The 23381-nt window shown below is 29.2% G+C and overlaps 1 protein-coding gene across 9 annotated transcripts in view; it reads right to left on the bottom strand.

The window, feature by feature from the left end:
• The window catches only part of LOC129919002 (fat-like cadherin-related tumor suppressor homolog), a 75589-nt gene that overhangs the window by 41971 nt on the left and 10237 nt on the right, over nt 1-23381 (bottom strand). For all 9 annotated transcript variants that reach the window (XM_055999795.1, XM_055999794.1, XM_055999796.1 and 6 more), the window contains one exon: nt 11660-12661. In XM_055999795.1, coding sequence (XP_055855770.1) covers nt 11660-12586 — 927 coding nt within the window. In that variant the 5' untranslated portion in view covers nt 12587-12661. The remainder of the gene's footprint in view (nt 1-11659; nt 12662-23381) is intronic.

Here is a 23381-nt window from a genome sequence, read left to right on the forward strand (position 1 = left end):
GGTACAAAAAGTGATAAGTTGTTTGCTATTAATTGTGAGCGTTAGCGAGCAAGAAAATTTTTTTAAAGAAATAAATTTGAACCATTCTTAGGCTTTATACAAAAAATTAGTTCGTACAACTTTATTATGTATAAAAACGTTTTTTCCCTTAGTGTAGTGAAAAATGAAATTTTTCTCGCACGGAAATTTTGCAGCAAAAAATTGATATATTCTATTATATCAATTAAGTTCTAAGGCCGTGTGTGAATTGCGTTAAATAGTTAACCCCGTGTAAAATTTTTGACACTATTGAAATGAATAAAAAATGTTCAGCTATTAAAAATTTATTGGGTTAAATTTGAGTTAATTTTTTTTTGCAGATGGTTTGGCAGAAAAAATTTTAAACAATAATCCACACAGGTACTAACCTCAATAGTGTCAAAAATTTTACACGGGGTTAACTATTTAACGCAATTCACACACGGCCTAAATTAAATCGGAAATACTACACTGAGGGAAAAAACGCAACGTAAGATGTAAAATGTTCAACGTTGATTTAATGTTGAAAAAATTAACATGAAACTTCTTCAAAATAAAATTGAAACAACGTAAGAAATTTTTTTATTTTTGTCCGACTTCAGCTTTTGTTGCATTTTATCACTCTGATTTTCAACAGTGAGATAGCACGTTGGTAAAGCATTCGCCTAGTAACCCAAGAGTTGTAGGTACAATCCCCAGCGGCTGCCCATTTTTTCTTTTTTTTTAATAAATTGATGCTTTTTTTTAAGTTAAAACAACTTTGATTTAAAGATGTTTTATAACGGTTAACCACTTTAAACTAAAGATGTTCTACTTTGATTTTAAAATTTTCGTCTTCAACGCAAAATCATTCCGAAAAATGGTTGAATGAACGTGGTTTTCGTTGATTTTAAGTTGTTTTTTCCCTCAGTCCCCAGTGTAAAAAATAAATAATCCAAGTTGTTTGGCATGAGCTAAGTATTTCACTTTGAAATTAAACTATAAACTTAAGTTTTTTTATTTTCGAATTTGAAACAATTTTAAAATAGAAAGCTAAAAATAAAATGTTTTACATAGGTACTACACTCTCCGAATATAAGGGCACCTATATTTTCGTTTATATACTGCATTTAAGCTTAACATAGAACAAAAGTGGGTTACAAGTTACAAGCAACTATAGATATCTCGGACAGTAGAAATGAAAGATTTAAATAGATTTAACGGTAATATTTCAAAAGCGAGATGTGAATGAATATTTCTGTCTTCGGATTCGAGTTCAGCAACCCTTTAAAAAAGTATAGTTTAGTCACCAAAAATCTTGTAGAAATACTTGTGTTATTTCAAGGGTTCTTAAAAGAACACTTTAAGGTTATTGTTACGTCAGCGTTTTATTGTTCTTTAGGAAATTATCAAAGAGATAAAAACTAGTTTTTTGAAAAATTCCTTCCCTTACCAAACGTTGTTATGGACCACAAAATTTTTGTTTTCCCTTATAAAAACTTTATCGACAGCTTCTTTAACGATACAAAGATAGGTAATTAAACTACTAAAATACACATACAAACCATTTATAAGACTTGTATACTTGTATTTGTTTATACTATATCTTTTGATTTTCTGAAAAAAAAATTCGGGGGGTTTTAAACCCCATACCCCCCCTAAATACGGCTATGCTACAACCACTGGTAGGTCACTTCCAAAGTAATTGACATGATTTTTATTTTGTAACACAGTGTTAGTGAACGAATTGTTAGAATTATCACAGATCACACATTGCTTCAATTCAACTCATAGCTTTTGTATTTTCTTTAAAGAAAAGTTTTACTAGAAATTACTTAATAATACTTAATCCTTAAATTATTTGTGTCTTTAACTTTGTTTATTTAATAAATGCTGAAAATTAAAAAAAAATATAATCAGGGATATTTTTTTTTTCTAGAAGAAGTGCAAGAAATAATGCACAACTATGTTCAACGTCGTTTGTGTCGACGTATTTTTTTAAATTTGTATCACAAATATATTATTCTTCATTTGCAGTCCCTACGTATACATAGCCTTCACTCTTAATTCGAAGGTCGTAAATACTTGCAAATTATATAAAATCAATTAAAGAAGTTCAACAAATCGACTTTTATATTTGTATGATGCATTTACTGTTCATACATTTATGAGGCTTTTCTATATAGGTAATTGTCCGTTGCATTAAAATTCTTGGAAATCTTTTATATTTAACCCTCAACAAAAGTACATGGGACGTTCTTTTTGTTTTATTTTCTTTTTTCGCTTTGTTCTATTTTCGCAGTAACACCTGGTATGATTTTTGTTTACATGTTTATGAAAAAAACTACCCGCTTTTAATTTCATTCGGATTGTATTAAGTCCCATCAAGTATAGCAAGACATAATGTCCTTGCAAATACTCATGGCAAATATTTTTCAACTTTATTTGTAATTTGGTTAACTTCTCAAATTAATTGTAACCCATTTTTTAAATGGGAGAAGGTATCAGTATGCGAAAAAAACAATATTTTCAATACTTCGATAAATAAAAACTTTTGACCCATCTGGCGAAAAGACTTGTAGTCCAGTCAAGTTATACTTTTGCTGAGAAATAATTCGCAACTGCAATTTGTACTCAAAATATGAAAGTACACTAGTACAGGAACTAAACCCCCCATTTTCCGAACAAATGTCTGGACGACTTTGGCCGCCATTTTGTTTTGAACAGTTTTGCGACTATCGCTTGTAGTTCGGCTAGTTTTGGTCTTAGAGAAAAATGTTATGAGACAAAGTTGTAGCAAATTTTATTTCCCACAAAAAATGTTAAGTAAGTTTTTATTCTAAAACCTACCATTTAGGAGTTATAATGAATTTCGTAAAATGCTATGCTCACTTATTTTTTATATTCACCATAACTTTTTTTTTCAAACTTTTATTAAAAAATTGTTGTTATAAAAGTTAAAGAGCTACTAATTATCTATGTTTGTCTCATACTAAGTTTTTTTGTCCGAGTTGCCGTTTCCTCACTAAAACAAAAATTCAATAAAAAAAAAAATTGCAAAAACAGGGTGATTCGAGTAAGTTGAGTTGAGACAAGAAAAAAATCGTACTGGAGGGGGGGTCTATTCCCCCCCCATTTAGCCAGAAGGGGAAATTTTCTAAAAATAATGGCTTAATTTGGAAACAAAATTATTAAAAATCAACGGTAACACCTACAATAACGTGTTATAAGTTTTTGTGAAGATAAAAACTTTGACTTGTATTTCGTTTTTGAATGAAGCTGTTTTATGAAATAGTTTTTGAAAAATTAATTTTCAAAATCGAAATTTTGAAAAAAAAATAAAAAAAAAAATCGAACTTTTTTTCAAAATTGTGTGTGATAAAGTTCTAAATTAGTTTTCGAATTTCAATTCTCTTATTTGTTTTCAATTAAATACAGAAAACTCGCTGCAAAAATGTCTTGTAGTTTTCGAGAAAGTAAAAAATAAACATAACCAACTTTGTTGCGGCGACATAAATATGATAAATATTAGGGATTTATACGTGCCCCCATGGAGTTTGGGAGACAAAGGGTAATTACTTTTGATTTTTTTCTTGGATCTGAGGAGTTACTACCTTTAATTAGTGTGTAGGTTTTTTAAAATACCCTTTTTTAAATCGTATGCTTTTTGTTTACATATTTGAGAGTATTTTTTAATAATAATAATAGAGTGCGTCGATAATAGAGTGCGTCAATATGAAAAACCATAGAAACCTAAGATATAATTTGAAATATAACGTTGAAATCAAAGCAACACAAGAAAATGAAAAAGGATCTCAACCAACAATCCTAACGGGACGCTTTTTTTTAAACCAGCAGCTACAGCTGCGGTTAAGAAAACTTCTTAGCCAAAATAGGAGAAAAGTTTATCATAGCCTTATATGGAGGAAACCCAGCAGTTGAAGAATCTTTGGATGTCTTTAGATATAAATGTTTCTTAAAAGCAGGAACCAAAAAAACTGCAAATCTATCAACACTTCCACCAACTCAAAGTGCAGCAAGACAACATATTCTTCGGACTTACCATCAAATCCAACTATGGCTAGATGTCAAGCTTGAAGCCGTTGAATGGGGATGGAAAAAGGACACTTCTATTGGTTTGGTTCCCATTTATACAAGCAAGGACCCGTCACCAAAAGAACTTTTGAAATTAGTATCATGTTCTTGCAAAACAGGATGTGGTCCAGCTTGTGGTTGCCGTAAAGCTGGACTTCATTGCTCAGTAGTCTGTAAACATTGCGAAGGTGAAACATGTGAAAACGTGCAGGAAGTTTGTTTAAATTTGGAGGAGGAAGAAGAAGAAGAAATTGAAGGTCAGCTCCAGAACTCAATCCAAGACGTGACAATTTTTGAAAGGGCCACCAATGATGAAGAAAATAATGCCATAGGTCCTTCAAAAAAAAAAGAAGGACAGTTTAAGAAAGTCTATTGACTTCATAGTGGATTAGGCCTCCAGGGGAAACCACGCTAAAAAAAACGCGCCTATTCTGTAAAGTAATAATAATTATTAATTATTAATTGCAGTTAAAAAACTCTACCCCAGTGGTGGTGCGGAAAAGAGTTCTCATGTAGATAATTTTTATAAAATCAAATAAAAAAAGTAGATCTTGTTTTTTCTATTTTCTGAAAAACTAAAAGGCATTTTTACTTATATGGTTTTTAATCTCTAAAATTAAATAAAAACATTAAATATTTAAAACGAAGCTATTATTAAATAACGTCAAACAAAATAGTGTTTCGTAAGTTAATTTACCAACAAGTCCAGCGTGAAAACAAATACAATGGGGTTTCTTATGAAAAATTAGTTTATGTTTTTTCTTACTTTCTCGAAAACTACAAGACATTTTTGCATTGAGTTTTATGTATTTAATTGAAAACAAATAAGAGAATTGAAATTCGAAAACTAATTTAGAACTTTATCACACACAATTTTGAAAAAAAGTTCGATTTTTTTTTTTTATTTTCTTTTCAAAATTTCGATTTTGAAAATTAATTTTTCAAAAACTATTTCATAAAACAGCTTCATTCAAAAACGAAATACAAGTCAAAGTTTTTATCTTCACAAAAACTTATAACACGTTATTGTAGGTGTGACCGTTGATTTTTAATAATTTTGTTTCCAAATTAAGCCATTATTTTTAGAAAATTTCCCCTTCTGGCTAAATGGGGGGGGGGAATAGACCCCCCCTCCAGTACGATTTTTTTCTTGTCTCAACTCAACTTACTCGAATCACCCTGTTTTTGCAAATTTTTTTTTTTATTGAATTTTTGTTTTAGTGAGGAAACGGCAACTCGGACAAAAAAACTTAGTATGAGACAAACATAGATAATTAGTAGCTCTTTAACTTTTATAACAACAATTTTTTAATAAAAGTTTGAAAAAAAAAGTTATGGTGAATATAAAAAATAAGTGAGCATAGCATTTTACGAAATTCATTATAACTCCTAAATGGTAGGTTTTAGAATAAAAACTTACTTAACATTTTTTGTGGGAAATAAAATTTGCTACAACTTTGTCTCATAACATTTTTCTCTAAGACCAAAACTAGCCGAACTACAAGCGATAGTCGCAAAACTGTTCAAAACAAAATGGCGGCCAAAGTCGTCCAGACATTTGTTCGGAAAATGGGGGGTTTAGTTCCTGTACTAGTGTACTTTCATATTTTTAGTCCGAATTGCAGTTGCGAATTATTTCTCAGACCTCCATACAACCAAATCTAAAATGACTGGACTATTGGGTCTACCTTAGGTGTACATCAGTTTGTTTAGACTTGATAAGGTTTCTATATTTTATAACTTATAAAGAGGGGGGAGAGTCCAGATGATGGAGTTTTGGAGTATGTTTAAAAAGACATCAATTTCGTTATGAAAAAAAGCTTCTTTCCGGGGGGCATTAAAAAACAAAATGTAAAATAATTTAACCTTATGGCACGTTACACGGAGAAAAAAGACCACCTAAAAACAAGCGGAATCCACATTAAATGAAGAAAATTTCTGCATTATTTTTTTTTTTGCCAAGATGACTTCCGTTGTAAATTAAACGGACAAGTCTTCTTTTCTTGAATGAGCAAGTTTAAAAGAAATCAACTTAATTCAGGCGGAAAATCAGCCACTGGGGATCGGACCTACAACTCTTTGGTCACTAGGCGAATGCCTTACCATCAGCCTGTCTCACTGTTTAAAATAAGTTTGATAAACAGCAACTAAAGCTAAATCGGTTTTTTTAAAATGAAAATTCACATTAAAATGAAAGAGAAGAGGTCGTTTGAACGCGACACTACTCGAAGTGTCTTGCACTCCAGATTTTTTGATCCAGAAATGTTCCTTGGGGTCTAAATAGTAAGAAATTTTTTTTTTAAATTTTCTATCGAGCTATTCGTTTTTTACGAGCTTAATTAGTTATGAAAAAACGTACTTTTACGTACTTTCACTCACGTTTTTGTTAATAACTCTGTTAATAATAATGGTAGAAACTCAAATAATGGCTCTATTTTTAGAAAAATATGCCTCTTTTTAACGGCGTTTAAATCAAATTGCCATCATTTTTATATCATCAGATATTCAAATCTAAATCCATTCATTTTTTCTGCCCAATTCGATTTTACTAATCGAAAAGTTTTTTTTATAGAAGTCAGAGTATACTTTTCTAATGGTTTTTCGTATGCTGAACACGAATCCGATGATTTTACCGTTAGAAAATCAAAAATACCCTTTTTTAACAGTTTTTGAGGTTATGTCCTTTTGCGTAATAATATGTTATAATTAAATTTGTGGCGGTTTCTCAAAGAACTAAACTTCTTCTTTCAAAATCTGTTTAAATCTTTTTGATATCGCTTTTCTTCTACGAGAAATCCTAAAATGAATTCAACATGTTTGGTGAATATTCTCTATGCAAAAAAAAATCTAATGTTCGTTTGGGTTTCATGGAAAATCGCAAAAAATATTTGCATTCCTTTAAGTTTTTTGGTAAGTTTATTGGTAAGGAAATTTTTGACTTTTTGACAAGGAACATTTCTGCATCAAAAAATCTGGAGTGCAAGACACTTCGAGTAGTGTCGCGTTCAAACGACCCGTGAGAATTTAAGCGAATTCCACTTATTTTAAGCGGACGTCGCACAATGAGGCAGAACGGTTTAATCGGTTGCAATAAATAGAAAAATGAAATTGTCTGTATGTGGCCAATTTTTTTTACTTGCGATATAGGTACTATATATCAAGTTATGCATTCGTACAAAAAAAAAAAGTTGAGATAACATTTTTCCATGACATTACGATGGTAGACAATGCCAAAAAAGTGGGTCCCGGAAGTCCGTCTGTCTGTCTGTCTGTCTGTCAGTCTGTCAGTCTGTCTGTCTGTCTGTATAAGGAGCTACAGCCTAAACGGATGGACCGATTAATGTCAAACTTGGTATGTAGCGTTATTTGGCGACTCTCCAGAGGGGTTTTTGGAATTAATTTTTTTGGACCAAAAATAACGGTACTTGTCATATACCGATTTTAGTAAAATTGAAATATCTCGAAAACGGCTCTAACGATTTTGTTTAAAAAATTCAAATGTTAGTTTAAGGCTAAAGTCTATCTTTCAATGAAAAAAATTTTTTTTGAAAATCATTATTAACGGTACCTGCCATAGAACCGTTTTTTTCAAATCCGATTATCTCCGAAACTACTTATTCGATTTCAACGAAACTTTTTGTGAAGAAGCATTTATATAATTTAAATATTAGCCAAAAATAAAATTTTGAAAAAAATAATTTTTGGATTTTTAAAAAAATTTTGAAAATTTTTTTTTCAAAAATCAAATTTTCGAAAACGGGACATTGAACTTTTTTGAAATTTTGTTTTTAGATGTTGATTAGTGATTTCTACCAAATGGCATACCAATTTTATTTTAAAACTTTTTTTCCAAAAAAATATTTATAAAAAATCAGTTTTTTAAAAAACGGCTCTAACGATTTTGAAAATTTTTTTCTAAAAATGCATGTTAATATATCAATCAAAACTGCATACTTGTTTTGGAGGGCAATTTAATTTCAGATTTTATTTTATTTTTTTAAAAAACGAATTTTGTTTTTTTCCAAATTTCTATATAAAAAGTCTTAAAAATTTAGCAACTTTAACTCTAATAGCAAGTTCGTGCGACCCAGTCGTGCATTTTATTTTTTTTTTTGTAGTAAAATATCCCACTTTTAATATTGTAAAACCGTTATCATGAACACATTTTGCATGAAATTCATCGGCGCAAGCCATTCTTTTTCACAGAAAGCACGAGTTTGTTGTGAAGAATTTTCTTACGTGTTTCTAATTGCATAAATAATGGAGCCTATACTCGTAAGGTCGTAAGTTCTTATATTTGGTAAGCTATTTAAGTGGAGTAAAAAGCCAACACGAAACTTCAATCCTTAGATATTTGACATTTAGGTGTTTCCATAATTCTTGCCCATGCTTAATTTTTTTTTTTTTTGTTAACTTTACCTGAAGACGGTTTTCTTAAATACCATACAATCTTTTGATTTCCACAAACTTATGTTTTTAATATTGTTAAATTCATAGAAATTAATCGTTAAACGGTATAATTACTACGCCATTTTGACTTCGAAATAAAAACACTGGTCAACAAAATTTAACTTTTTTTTTGCCACAAGAACCCAAATATACTTTTCTAGTAGTTTTTGGGGTGCTGAATCCGAATCTGAAGTCAGAAAAATTTTATTGGCCTTCGTTTTTGAAATATTACCGTTATAAAATGCTAAAAAACGTCATTTTGGCTGTTTTCGAGGTTATGTTTTTATGTGGGGTAATTCATTATAAACAAATTTGTAATGGTTATTATAAGAACAGATATTCTTCTTTCAAAAACTGTTTAAATTTTCCCGATATCTCTTTTATTGCTCGAGATATCTTTAGTTTCATTTAATAAGTCAAAGAGAAACTAAACTTAATCTAAAGTTTAAGTCACTGGCCACAGAATTTTTGCCACAAGAACCAAAATATACTTTTCTGAAGGTTTTTGAGTTGCTGAACTCAAATCCGCAATCGGAAAAATTCTATTAGCCTCCGTTCTTGAAATATAACCGTTATAAAAAAAAACCCTTTTTTGCATTTTATAACGGTAATATTTTAAGAACGAAGGCTAATAGAATTTTTCTGATTGTGGATTCGAGTTAAGCAACCCAAAAACCTTCAGAAAAGTATATTTTGATTCTTGTGGCAAAAAAAATGTAATTTGGTTGGCCAGTGTTGTTTCTGATTCAAAGACCGCTCTACTTAAATTTTAAATATCTCGGGCAAAAAAAGAGATATCGGAAAGATTTAAACATTTTTTGAATGAATAAAACTAGCTCTTATTGGAACCGTTACAAATTTATTCACAATTAATTACTCCACATAAAAACATAACCTCGAAAACAGCCAAAATTACGTTTTTTTGACATTTTCTAACGGTAATATTTCAAAAACGAAGGCCAATAAAATTTTTCTGACTTCCGATTCGGATTCAGCACCCCAAACACAACTAGAAAAGTATATTTTGGTTCTTGTGGCAAAAACCTTGTTGACCAGTGAAATTAAGCATAGGCAAGAATTTAACATGGGCAAGAATTATGGAAACAACTAAATGTCAAATATCTAAGGATTGAAATAAGATATCGACATAAATTAAATGCAGTTACAAAGATTAGTGTTTTATATAAAAATTAAATTATTAACGAGGTTTTTAAGTGTAGTATTAGAATTTAAATTTCTATTGAAATGGGCCAGGGGATGTGTCAAAGTAGCATTTTCTTAAATCCCCCATAAACGACGTCATTATTACAGAAAAGTTCTCAGTTTGAGTGCTCCATAGCTTTTAAGATTCAAATAGGTTCTATAGCAAATACAAACAAGTTGTAAAAGAAATTTGTTTTGGGCGGGATTTTATATATTTTTCGGAGCCTTCCCGATTTCGTTTTTTCCTTTGAATACTCAAAATAGGGGATCAGATCTGGTTCTAGAGACCACTCAGCATAAGTTATGAGCAGTAGATAGTGAAATGAAAAAGATTAAGGGCGATTTTTAAATTTAATCGCGTTTACGTGATTTTTGCATTAAAAAAGTGTTAATGCTTATCGAATTCAGCATAAAATATGAAATTGTGTTGAATAATGGTGTTCAACTTGTTCCAGACTTTTTGGCAGTCTTTCGTAGTTTTATTTTCTTCTGAGAGAATTCTCTCTCAACTCTCATTAATTTGACAGACTGCCTAATTTAGTGCACAAAAAGTCTGGAACAGACCTAATAATTTAAATGATATGTCATGAATTATTTTGTTTTTTTTTTTTTTTTTTCTAAGAAAAAATGATTATATACAAATCAATTTGTTTTCAATTGTTTGTTTGTGTGTATCTGCAGTTGGAAAATATTCAGAAGCTCAATATAAAATGCAACAATGAGTAATTTGTGTTTTAATAATATGTGAAATATTCTTTATAAAACCCATTTTGTTTATATATGTACTTCTGTCCAATTTGTCCAATAATAAATATAATTATTCGGAAAATTTTGGCTCAATTTTTTTTTTTTCTCAATAAATAAAACAAAAAACATGACATTTTCATTCAAACTTTTAAGTTTGCTTACTAAACTTCTACAATTTCCGGATATTGAGAAAACTGCAAGTTGACAAACTCTCGAGTTAAAAATCGAAAGTTGAAAACGTCAACTTTCAGTGAACAAAAGCAAATTGCGAAGTTGAAGATAAAAGTCCTCAAGTTATGTTCAACTTCTAGTGAACAAAATGGCCCTAATAAGTGAATTCAGATGGGTTCTAACGCCTCATAAAAATATCGATTTCCGTGAAATACGAGCAATCTTCAGAGGCTTCTCGATTTTTATTTTTCCATTGCCGAATAAAAAAAAAGTATCAGAATATGTTCAGAAGAACACAAGGCATAAACCATGAGTTGCACATTTTGTCGTATATGACAATAATACATTTAAGTCGCTTCTTCAACGCTCTACTCCAAAAACGGTATCAGAAAAATGCATGTGGCATTTTTTGTAGATTATCTCACGACAAACAATTGTTATAATGACCTCTATTGACCTCCGAGCAATAGATCACGAGATATTTGCGAAAAACTGATTTTCGTGAACTTTTGACCTTTATAACTTTTTTATCTGGCATGATATCATTGTCATATCTTCACATCTTATTAACAATTCACTGGAGTTTTTTTTTGGATATAAGGATATAAATGTTGGTAAGCGTATTTATGGCCTTTACCAACCCTAAATGTTGATACAATGCAAAAGGGCCGGTACATTAATTTATCAATTTTTTTTTTGTAAGTACAAAAAAGTGGACATTTTGGTGTTTGTGTTCAACGTTTTGTTAAGATATATCAATAGATTGATTCTTTAAACATTTCCAGAAATTTTCAGGTTCTTAACTCTATGGGCTGATTTATTGCCACCAATAGAGTCGTTCTGCCCCAGTGTGAGTAGTATTGTTTTTAAGATGGTGGAATTAAAGGTGGGCACAATATTATCTTAAGGTGTTTTTTTTCTCCGTATACCTACCGTCATTTTATGCACTTAAATATTCAATATAAAAAAGATAAAAATGTAGGTATTTCAAACTTACCGGTTCAACTTTGATGATAACTTTCGCTTTACTAGCCTGATTCAGCCGATGACTCGCTGCCGACACTCTATCATTAGCCAACACAATCAACTCATGAATATTCTTCTCCAAATAATGCAAACTCCTAGTCAACGTTATAACACCCGATGTCGGATGCACAGCAAAATTATCATTCTCTTGTAAAAAACTATAATAAATTTCCCCATTAATCCCCAAATCAGCATCTTCTGCATTCACTTGAAGTATACTCTTATGCAATGGCGTATCTTCGGGCACCGTTTTCGAATATTCCGTCGGATAAAATAACGGACTCAAATCATTACGATCCAGCACTCTCAACAGCACCACTGTTTCACTCTCATACAAATGTTTACCATTCGGTTCCAATTGAGTGCCAAATGCCTTAACACCCAGCCGATATTCGTCGGTTTTCTCACGATTAAGTATAACGTTACTTGTGCGAGTTTTAATAGCTAAGAAGGCAAAGCCACCGACCAGTCTTTCTTCAGCTTTAAATAGTTTGTCACGGTCACCGCTAATAATGCGATATTTGACATCCAAATTGGGTATAACTTGAATGCCAACTTTGTCCTCGTCGGGCAATTGTAATGCATATGTTTTGCCAACGCTATTTTCTGGAATGGTAACATTGTAGATGCTGTGTTTGAAACGAAACACATAAGAAGCATCATGATCCAGTCTTATATCGTCGTTAACGTAATCGTCAATATTATTACTACTACTAGTGATGCTATTGCTACTGCTACTGCTACTAATGATACTACTACTAACTGCACTTATACTAGAAATACTGTAGTTTTCAGGGTGGTAAGAAGAATATGCGCTGCAGTTAAAGGAACCAACAAAGATTGCCCAAAAAAAGACATATCTTATTTGGCCTTTGTTGACACATTTTTTGTAACGCATTATAATATTGCTACAGCCGCTGCTGGTTATTTATGGAATTTTTTTGTTTGTTTCTTTCCATTTTTTAGATCTCCACTGAAAAGATAAAAAAGAAAAAAATAAATAATTAGATAATTTGTTATAATAAAATAAATAAATAAATAAAGAAATATGGGAAATGTGGTTTTATTTAATAATACAGTAAAATAAGGTGAAAAAAGGGGTAAATCTCGGAATGAATGCTAATAGAAATTTTTTTTGCTCAATATCTTCGTTTTGGCATTCTATAACATACATCAAAAGTCTAGAAAAATCTAATGTCCGCGAGTCGCGATTTTCAAGGTAAAAGCGCGAAAGGAGATTTTCAAAATTAGCAATAATAGACAATGGTATTATATACACATATGATACATGTCTTCGAGGTATTTTTTAATGCTGATGCCACTGAAAAAAGTTATACCAGTTTTTCATCTGTCAACCCATATTATTATAACAGTTTCAAACTTACTACCGAAAAACTCTTAAAAGTTATGGTAGAGGAACCAAATTTTGCATGAAGGTTTTCATATCCATTATTATTAGGAATGAAAAAAACATTCACATCTATGAAAAATTGGTATTTTTTGAAAAAAGGGGAAATTTTGGGATATGCACTAAAAAACATCCTGGTACAATCTTGAAATTAGTGCTAATAGGCTAATTTTTTTGTTTCTATTTTTGTTTGGATATTCTATATCTTATGTCAAAAATCTAAAAAAATCTCATGTCCGCAAGTCCTAATTTTCCTGGTTTGAATAAGGTGCAGATTTTAAAAAATTGAAAAACAACACTTCAGATATTTGTGTCAGATCAACATGAATAAGGTGCATTACTTTTCAGGGATGGTCAGGTTGACTTATTGTGAGTTTTTTTTGGAATAAGTGTTAAAAAATACCCTTAAATCATGTCGCTTATGTTGGTATACATATACAAATTTAAACTTTTCTTGCTAATTTTTTTAAGTCTGCACCTAACTTAGTTCAACCTCCATAATTAGGACTTGCAGACATGAGATTTTTTTTAGATTTTTGACATAAGATATAGAATATCCAAACAAAGATAGAAACAAAAAAATTAGCCTATTAGCACTAATTCCAAGATTGTACCAGAATGTTTTTAGTGCATATCCCAAAATTTCCCCTTTTTTTCAAAAAATACCAATATAAAAATATTTAGGGCAAAATTAAGTTAAATGAAAAATAAAATTTTATTTGACTTTTTTGAAAAAAAAAAAAAATAAAAATGCAGTTTTATTGCAATCGCCTTGAATACTACCTACGTCTGTAAAGTTTAATTAAAATCGTTAGAGCCGTTTTCGAGATATTCGGTTTCAGTTAAAAAATGGGAGGTAGGTACACTAGCGTGATATAAAAAAAAAAAAAAAAAAACAACTTTCAGAATTCCATAAAAGTCCTCTGTACCAAATTTGAAGAAAATCCTTCCACGCACAGACGGACGGACGGATTGCGAGACCCACTTTTTCGGAATTCTCCATCATCGTAATGTTGGTTTTGATTAAAACCTCAATTTTTTTTCGACACGAAACCAATACTTGCCCTATAGTTTTTAGAGCAAGTAAAAATTGTCACATTATTATGAAGCAAAATACAAAACAGTTTCGAAAATTTGAGTTTAGTAAATTTCTAATGATTGTTTATTTTTATCATTAGAAATAATAAAATTTATGAGTAACCCATTTGAAAGAAAAAAAATTGTTATTTACATACAAAAAAGTTACGTATACACCACAGTGACTTTCTTAATTTCCTCTGATGTAATCACTAACTAAATAGAAAAACTAACTGAGATTTTTGGCCATTCAAAAGTCAAAATTTTGGCTATGGAGTTAGCACAGGGCTAAATAATTTGCTTTCTTTTTAAAGTCGCAAAAATCATTAAAAACATAACAAATTGGCTTTTTTGATGTCATTACTATTTTGAATCTATGCAATGAAGAGTTTTTATTCTTTTCTATTATAACATATGCCTTAGGTAAAGTGCTAAAATGTTTGGAATCACATTTTATTGGAAAACTTTGAAGACTTTTCAGTGTAAATTTTGTTTTTTTTTTTTAATATCTCCTAAACGTAGGGCGGACAAACGATGATTTTTGGTGCATATAAAGAACTCGAGGTGGAAAAACGACGGAATTTAGAATGTTTGAAAAAAGATAATTTTTGGGAATTAAAAAAAAAAATTATATTTTGTTTAAAAGTTGCTGTACAAAAATTGTTTTTTAATACATCTTTCCTAAACGGAAAATGGACAATCGATGATGTTTGGAGTAGCAAGAACTCACGCTGGACAAACTATTGCAATTTAAAATTTTGAAAAAAAAAAAAAAAAAATATTTATATATATAAAAATACATAAAAAAACATACCTAACTCATGCAAAACGATATCTTAGAAAAAAAAACTCAAACTGACATTCAATGCAATTTAGAACAAAATTAATAACACTGGTCGGCAACGGATATAGAGCAAAAACCAAACCCTACTTTCCGAGAGGAATTTTGTGTGCTGAGTCCGAATCTGAAGTCAAAACTTCACTGGCTCGTCACGTTTTTGAAATAATTGAATATTAATAGGTAAAAAACGCGTTTTTTTGGGTACATTTGACATCGAATCGTTAATTATTTTTTTGTAAAACTGATTATGCAATCTCAAAACGCCATATTAAAACGTCCTAAAGGTATTTATATTTTTTCAAAATTATTTTTTTTTCTCAAAGATATTGAAAAAAGAAATTTATAATAGATATCTCAAAATCTTGATTTTTTTTTTTTTTTCAAAGTAATGAATGGTTTTTTGAATCAAATTCCATCTTGCGTCTTCTGATTTGGATTTATAAAGAGCAACATATTATGGAAAATATATATTTTGGACTAAACATAAAAAAAAAACTCAATTAAAAATTAGTTTTTGAAGCTTTATAGCGAACATAGTGATGAGTATAGCTCAAAAACTGGACGTGATAGAAAAAATCTGTAAACAGTTTTGAATTCAGCACACTAAAGTCAATCAAAATCACCTTATAAAGTTCTTGCTCCCGACTTTTTTTAGTTTTTTGCCGACCAGTGTAATTATGCCTCAGTGGGCATCACTACACGTATGGGATTTATCAGGTAAAAATATCCCACTCATTACACAATTCAAAATATTGTTCTGTTTTTAATGCAATGTGTTTTTTTTTTCAAAATTTCTCTCAATGAAATCACATCAGGTGGAATATTACCACTGACATTATTTAAAACAAATTTACAAAAAAAAAGAGGAACGAATTATTGTTTATTAATCCATCAAAAAGTGAATGTAAACAAAGCTGTATTTATTATTTAAGTATGAGTAATATTGCTTTTTAGTGTGAATTGAAACAAATAACGACACATAACCTATCCCAATATTTATAAAATAAAAATGTAAACATTTGCTGATGATCGAACAAATTGAAACAGATTTTGATATTTTTAGTTTGTCAATAAAAATAAACCATTGCGAGATTTAATATGAAAAGTTTATCTGTACACACATTTGCTTCTATAGCTTTTAAACATAGACAGTTATTGGTTAAAGTTATTGGGTTATTATGATTTTTTCTTGTGGTAGGTAACAAATAACTTTAAGTGTATTTGCGTTTTCCAATATATTTATAGAAAGTCTCATTTTATTATAACTAACCTTAAAGGTTTTGTGATATATTCATAACTGTGCCTACATTTAAATTTAAACAAATGAGACTATTAGTCCAAAGTCTTTCAAATAGAAAAATTTTGGATTTAAGCGTTAGTTTATATTTACATTTATATTTATTCTACACCTTTTTAAGGATAATTACCTAAATACTGAAACTTGTTTTCTGTTGTAGAAAAATAATAAAGTCCATAAAAAAGTCATATTTTGCATTGGTTAATGGTTTACTCTAAGTTGCAGTTTTATTGTTCCTCAATGATCGATCAAAATTAGGAACATTTAAGACTTGGTGTACCTACACTACCAGACTTTTCTCATGTTTTTTGAGGATACGGTATTATCTTCCGATAAACATACCAAAATTGTCTTCCCCAGGGCCCTATTTCACCAACTACAAGTTACAAGCACAAATTTGTAACTTGTAGATCACAAGTACAAATTTGTACAATGGAATTCTGTTTCACAAAGTACAAATAAGTAATTCACAAATTTGTGATTATCGAAAAAAAAAAAATTACAACTAACTTTTGAAAAACACAAGTTTGTAGAATTACCGTTTCACCAAATATATTTTTTTCTTGTAAACAACAAGTTTATCTTACAAAGCTTGTCACCGCTAAGACTATATAGCGGTGACCGTTGAGTTACTTAACTCATAACGACAGAGGTTAAAATTGGTTTCAAATGAAAACTAAGTTGATATTGAATATGAAAAAATAGGATTGCCATTTTTAAAACTTGTGCTCTTATTTGGCAACCCTATTTTAAACGGAAAATTGTCAAATAACTAATACTGTCATATCTTAGCAGTTTGATCAAATAAGAAAATTTTTTAAATGCCAAACAAAATTGTAAATAAGATTTTTGTATTGCTAGATTATTTTTTGTATTTATTATTTTATAATGACATCCATGGATTTATTTAAGTAAAACAAAAGGTAAAATAATAAAATTGTAAATAGTGAGGTAAATTAAAAAAATAATAATTTAAGGAATGAAGAACTAAAAATATGAGAAATGAAAACAAGCCTCTTTGATCAAAAGAGAACGAATTTAACATACATACTTAAGAGGCAGGTTATAGCGATCAGGAAAATTTTAAAACAGATATTTTATGATGTTTTCATTCGATTTGAAACACAAATACCAATTTTTAAAGCATTTGTTTTCCACTACAAATTCAAAAAAAAAATATTTACTAAAAATAAAAAAAAAATTGCATCAAAAAAATATTGATTGCAACTGAAATAAAATTGCATTAAAAAAAAATATTGCAACTGAAAAATATTTGCCTTAAAAAAAATATTTATTGCAAAAAAAAAAAATTGCATTACAAAAAAATGTAATTGCAACAGAAAAATATTTGCATTGAAAATAAAAATTTTATTACAAATTAAAATATATAAATATATAAACAAATTTAATCGCAAATAAAAAATTTTCTCAATAGAAAAAAAAATGTGTGTGCATTAAATATTTTTTCTTAATATTCGTCGAATTTCCTACAATTTTGGGTATCTGACCATACCTACATTAGTTATTTCAACTACCTATACTATTGAACCTTATCTAAGGCCATACAGTCAAAACTATAAGGGATTCGACGAATATTAAAAAAAAAAATATTTAATACACACATTTTGAATTGATTTTTTTTTTTAATGCAGAAAATTTTTTATTTGTTATATAATTTTTTTTGTAATGCAAAATATATTTATTTGCAATAAAAATATTAATAATGCAAATATTTTTCAGTTGCAATAACATTTTTTTAAAGCAAATTTTTTTATTTGCAATAAATATTTTTTTTAATGCAAATATTTTTCATTACCTATGAAATTTTTTTTTAAATTTCAAATGCATTTTTACAACCCTGAATAATAATAACATGTTTTCTAAAAATAATAATAATGGCCTTCGGCGTAAGGCCATTTTAAACACTTTAATCACTCTAAATACGGTTTTTACAAACTTGTATCAAAAATCAGTTAAGGGGGTCTGGTTGCTGGTTGTAAGGACGCGACAAATTTTTTTATGATTGAATTTGATAGTAGACGTTTTACGACAATTGTTTATAACAAATTTTTATCAAAAAGTCCCATAAACAAAAAAATTTCATATGGTAGTGCTAGGTTTTGGTATTTCATTTTTCATATGGAAGTGCTAGGTTTGGGTAATTCACTTAATTGAGCATTATTTCCAAAATAAGGGTGGGAAAAATTTTTATTTTGCATAATCTATTAAAAATCATCGAGGGACAGTAGATTATGGAAAAATGTATAGCAATTAGGCATTTTGAAAAAACAAAAAAAATAATGACGCGACAATTTTTTTTTTAATGCCATCTGTCTACGACAAAATCACGACAATTAATTGCATACTCAGTTTTCGTTTTAAAATTCGTTTTGAGACATTTTGAAGGGTGGTAGTGCTAACTTGACTGTCAAGTTAGCACTACCAGGGGTTATTTAAAAAAAAACGCGCGCGACAAATTTTTTTCTTTCACGACAAATTTACGACAAATGCACGACAATTAACTGCATCATTAGATTTTCGAAATTCGAAAATGGTAATGCTAACTTGACGGACATTACGTCTTGACTCTTGTAGAAAATTTTCACAAATAAATAGAAACTTGTAACTTTTTATTTGGTGAAACAGAAACCCACAAGAAACTTGAAAGCTCACAAATTTGTTACTTGTAAAATACAAGTTTCGGTGAAACAGAAAATAGATTTTTTCACAAATTTAAAATTGTAGATTATAAGTACAATTTTGTGATCACAAGAAACTGGTGAAACAAAATTATTCGATTTTTTTCACAAATATTGTGAAAATCACTTGTAATTACAAGTTTGTAACTTGGTGAAATAGGGCCCAGGCTTCCTGTGAAATGTTCTTTGGCTAACGAAGTTTTTGGTAAAAGGATGGCATTTCCAAATCCAGGCTTTTTGGGATCAATTTGGCATATAAATTGAATTCGTCAAAATATGCCATGGTAAATTTTGCGTTTTAATGTTTTTTTTTTGTTTTCTTATTTGTTAATTTATAGTTTCCCGCGATAAATTCAGTTTTTAACAAACGCGAAATTATGACTTGCAATACAAGATGCACTAGTTTTAATGTAAAGTTCCGCCATTTTGCCTACTTATTTACAAATCACAGTCCATACAAGTTTATCAGTTTGATACATGCTTGAAATACGTAAAATGCTTTATTTTAACCAACATTGAAAAAGAACGTTTGTCAAAATACTTTTTTCACTAAGAAATTAGCATAATTTATTGAAAAAATTTACCTTCGAAGCATAAAACCATCCATATTCTGACTTTGACCATTATCAGATTCATCATAATGTACTTTTTTAAAAACCGTCAACTTCCCTATTTTATATCTAACCGTTACAGATTATTCTCATTAGATCGAAAAATGTTCATTTTGTCAAAATACTTATTCCGACCCAGGCATTGTAAAAAAAAAGTTCTGCTTTAAATATTTTGAAAAATAAAGTGCTCGAATAATTTGAATTATTATATACAATAACATTTTTTTTTTCAATGCAAAATATTTTTAGTTGCAATAAATGTTTTTTTTTTAATGCAAACATTTTTCAGTTGCAATAAATATTTTTACACTAATGCAAACTTGTACCTATTTATTTGCGAAAAAATATTTTGTTTTTTAAATTTCAAATGTTCTGAAAGTTTAAAAAATATTAGGAGAAATGTTCATGTTTCATAAATTAGAAGTTAATTAAAATTAGAAGTATTTTATACCATTTTCCAAAAAAAAAACCTTAGGGAGTGTCTTTTCAAAAAATAAATAAAATCAATGAAATGCAGTTTTTTTTCAAATTTCACTGCTCAATTTAGCCAACTCAAGCTAAGTGAGGACGTTTAATCGGACTATTAAACTGGAAATCATTATATTAAAAGTTAAAATTTTGCTTTTCAATTTTCTAAGAAATGACAAAAAAATGTTTATTATCTTTTTTTTATAATAAGTCACTTTTCACTTATTTAAAGATAATACAAAACTTCAATAATCCTCGCTTTCTCAGTTTTTTTATTATGTTCATATTTTTTTATCTCACTGAAGAAGGTTCGAGTGGAAAAGTGCATCTGTATAAAAATTAAAATATTAAGCAAAAAAGCGAGTAATTTTTTTTTTGTATTGAGAATAATTTTTTCACATGATTTTATCTATTTTGAATTTTTTGATGTGGGGGAAAATTTCTTGCTTACTCGGCACATAGAAAAACCCATCGTACATTAAAATAAGAAACATGTGGTTTAAAAGTGCACTAATCCTAGATAACAAATTTAATTTTGTTGTCACTGAAACCATCCCAGAACTTTCTATGACAATTTTTAATTTCATATTTTGTAAAAAAAAAAACATTCAAAACAAAAGAGCCGGATGGTCTTGGTTTTAGTTTCATAGAATTCAGCACCGAAAAATAGAACAAGACTGATGATAAGAAACATCGAAACAAATTATCGAATTATTCGGCAGTTACTAAATACTTAATTATTTGTTAGTCGTTAACTCATTAATTCATTTAGTATTATTTGCAATCGATTTCATTCGAATAGATTTTTCATTCAAATTGTTTTTTTTTGAGGTTGAGACCTGCAAAAAAGGAAGTAAAATGAAACTTAAATCGTTTAAACCCCAAAATAAATGCTCGTATTTGAAATAAAATAATAAATGCTCGTATTTGAAATAAAATAATATATTCAATGAATGGTCGATTTTATTTAAATTATATTTCTTGATTTAAGCCTAGTACGCAGATCGAGAAAAAACAAATTTTATCTCTACAATTTTAATCTCTACAAAACATTTTTTAATCCTGTGCAAAATTTTGAAGTTGGAGAAATTACCTAGGGTAAACTGCCAAATCATTGGCACCTTAAGCGAATGTCGCACCAACTTTAGTTCGCAGTTTTTTCCGTATAGCTTAAAACTATTATTAATACTTTTCTTTTTTTTTTATTTGATTCCGAATTGTATTTGCTTCGTCTTCACTTTTCAAGTATTTTATTAAATATTCCACCTCAATTTTGTTTGAATTTTTTTCAATTTTGCTTTATTTTTTTCCTTGTCACAATTTTTGCCGGCAGAATAATGCTTCGAACATTATTTGTCCGCGCAAAATTAAGTGGAGACTTTTTCTTTACAGCGGCTCTAAATATTTAAATTTTGCGCGTGAACTGCGTACTGCTTGGAAAAATATTCAAGACAAAATTTGTCCCGAGAAAAAATTTGTATGAGAAATAAAATTTTTAATATTAAAGTAAAAAGAAACAAGTTTAAGTGTTGCCTTTCGACCGCAAGGTCCAATAGAAAAAACACATAATAGGCTATGATTTTTATCTCGCGAATTAGAAAACGAGTTCAAAATAGATAACTTGAAACTTAGTTTAATATTGTGAAAGTACACCAGTACACAGTACACTTTAACAATATAAGCAACTTTTACTATCAAAATAACTATCGTGCATTTAACCAAACAGACTGACCTAATTAAACACTTTAAGTAGAGCCATTTTAAAAGTAAAAATAAAAAAAAAAAATGAAACAATCTGGCAACCCTAGTAAAAAATTAAATTGGTTTAAACAAAGCTATCGAACTTTGATCGAATCTCCACTTAACATGTTGGAACGTGATTGAAATCAAACCAATATATTACTCATCATCATCATGTTTTGTTTGCATTTTATTTATTTTCATTCTTTCTCTTTGTTTATTTATTTTTTTTTTTTAATTTATGCAAAAACTTAAGTATTTTCTGTTTATATTTTTTTTTTATTTGCAAGGGTATATTATATTGATTTTAAGTTAAATTAATTGAAAGAAAGACTTTTTCTACTCATATTTGTTCGTTCTTTTTTTTTTGACAAGTAAGATGCATCCTATTGAGATCGTCTGATGATTTATGTAGCACAATCATTTGTCTTCGTTTTGCGTTAATAACAAAAAAAAAAAACAAATTGACGAGATTTTTTTTAATAAAATAACGATGATGGAGAAATGGAGAATTTAAATATGCCAAGAGTCATTCCTTTATTGGCGTCGTTGGTCTCTTAAACCGTTCTATGCGTCATTGTTTACCTACATATCGATATGATCTACACAATAACCCAAATGGATAAGTGGAATTTCTTTTAAAATGATGGCATCATGTTTTCTTATGTCATCTACTTAATATTTTCAACAGCAATTACAAAGCTTCGAGCCTCAGAGAAACGTACAAATTTTTTTCGCACGCAGAGAAAAATAAATAGGAACTAGAGGAGCGGAATTTATTTTCGTCCTGTCGGTTGTTGCACTCAAGTCGAAATTTTTCTTAACTTGTTTCTTGGAGCCAGTTAAAGATGTTAAAATTTGGTTTAATTTGTTAATTTGAGATTAACTAAAGCTTTCTAGGTCCAAAACTTCTTGAAATAAAGCACTTCAAAACTTGAATAGTTTAACCACAAAGTAGACAAAGGCATACGGCAATGAGACTGGTGTGAAATCAAACCTGAAGGCTACTACATACAAAGTGTGATTTTTTTTTGAAAATCGTATGAGTGGTTATAGAGATATAACCGTGTGAAGTTCATATTAATAATGCATTTTCCAATAGAAGCATAAACCCTTTGTTACTTTTTTTTAAAACTCATTTGGGTGTTTTTTTCGTTTTTCAAGAGAAACTTTTCGTTGGTCGTTGATTTGACAAAAACTGTTATTTTAGGATATTGAAAATAGTTAAAGCGTTTGTATTAAATGTTCTTATATGCAATAGGCCAAGTATAATGGCAATCGGCCCACCTATTCGATTTGAATTTATAAAAATACATTGCACAAAGGGCCAAAAAGATGCAATTAAATTTTCTCGTTTGTCATACATAGGTACTTAGTTTATATTTAATCAATCCTTTGAGATCTATTCACTTTAAAAGTCTTTAAATTACAAATTATTACCTTTTAATCGAATTTTAAAATCTTGCTTTCAACTAAAAAAGTCAAAAATAAAGAAAAAGTGCTAATTTTTGAAAAGGTACGTTTCTGTCGTTTTTTTTTAAGTTTTTAAACA

Source organism: Episyrphus balteatus, chromosome 4, assembly GCF_945859705.1.
Source record: "Episyrphus balteatus chromosome 4, idEpiBalt1.1, whole genome shotgun sequence".
Taxonomy (NCBI): domain Eukaryota; kingdom Metazoa; phylum Arthropoda; class Insecta; order Diptera; family Syrphidae; genus Episyrphus; species Episyrphus balteatus.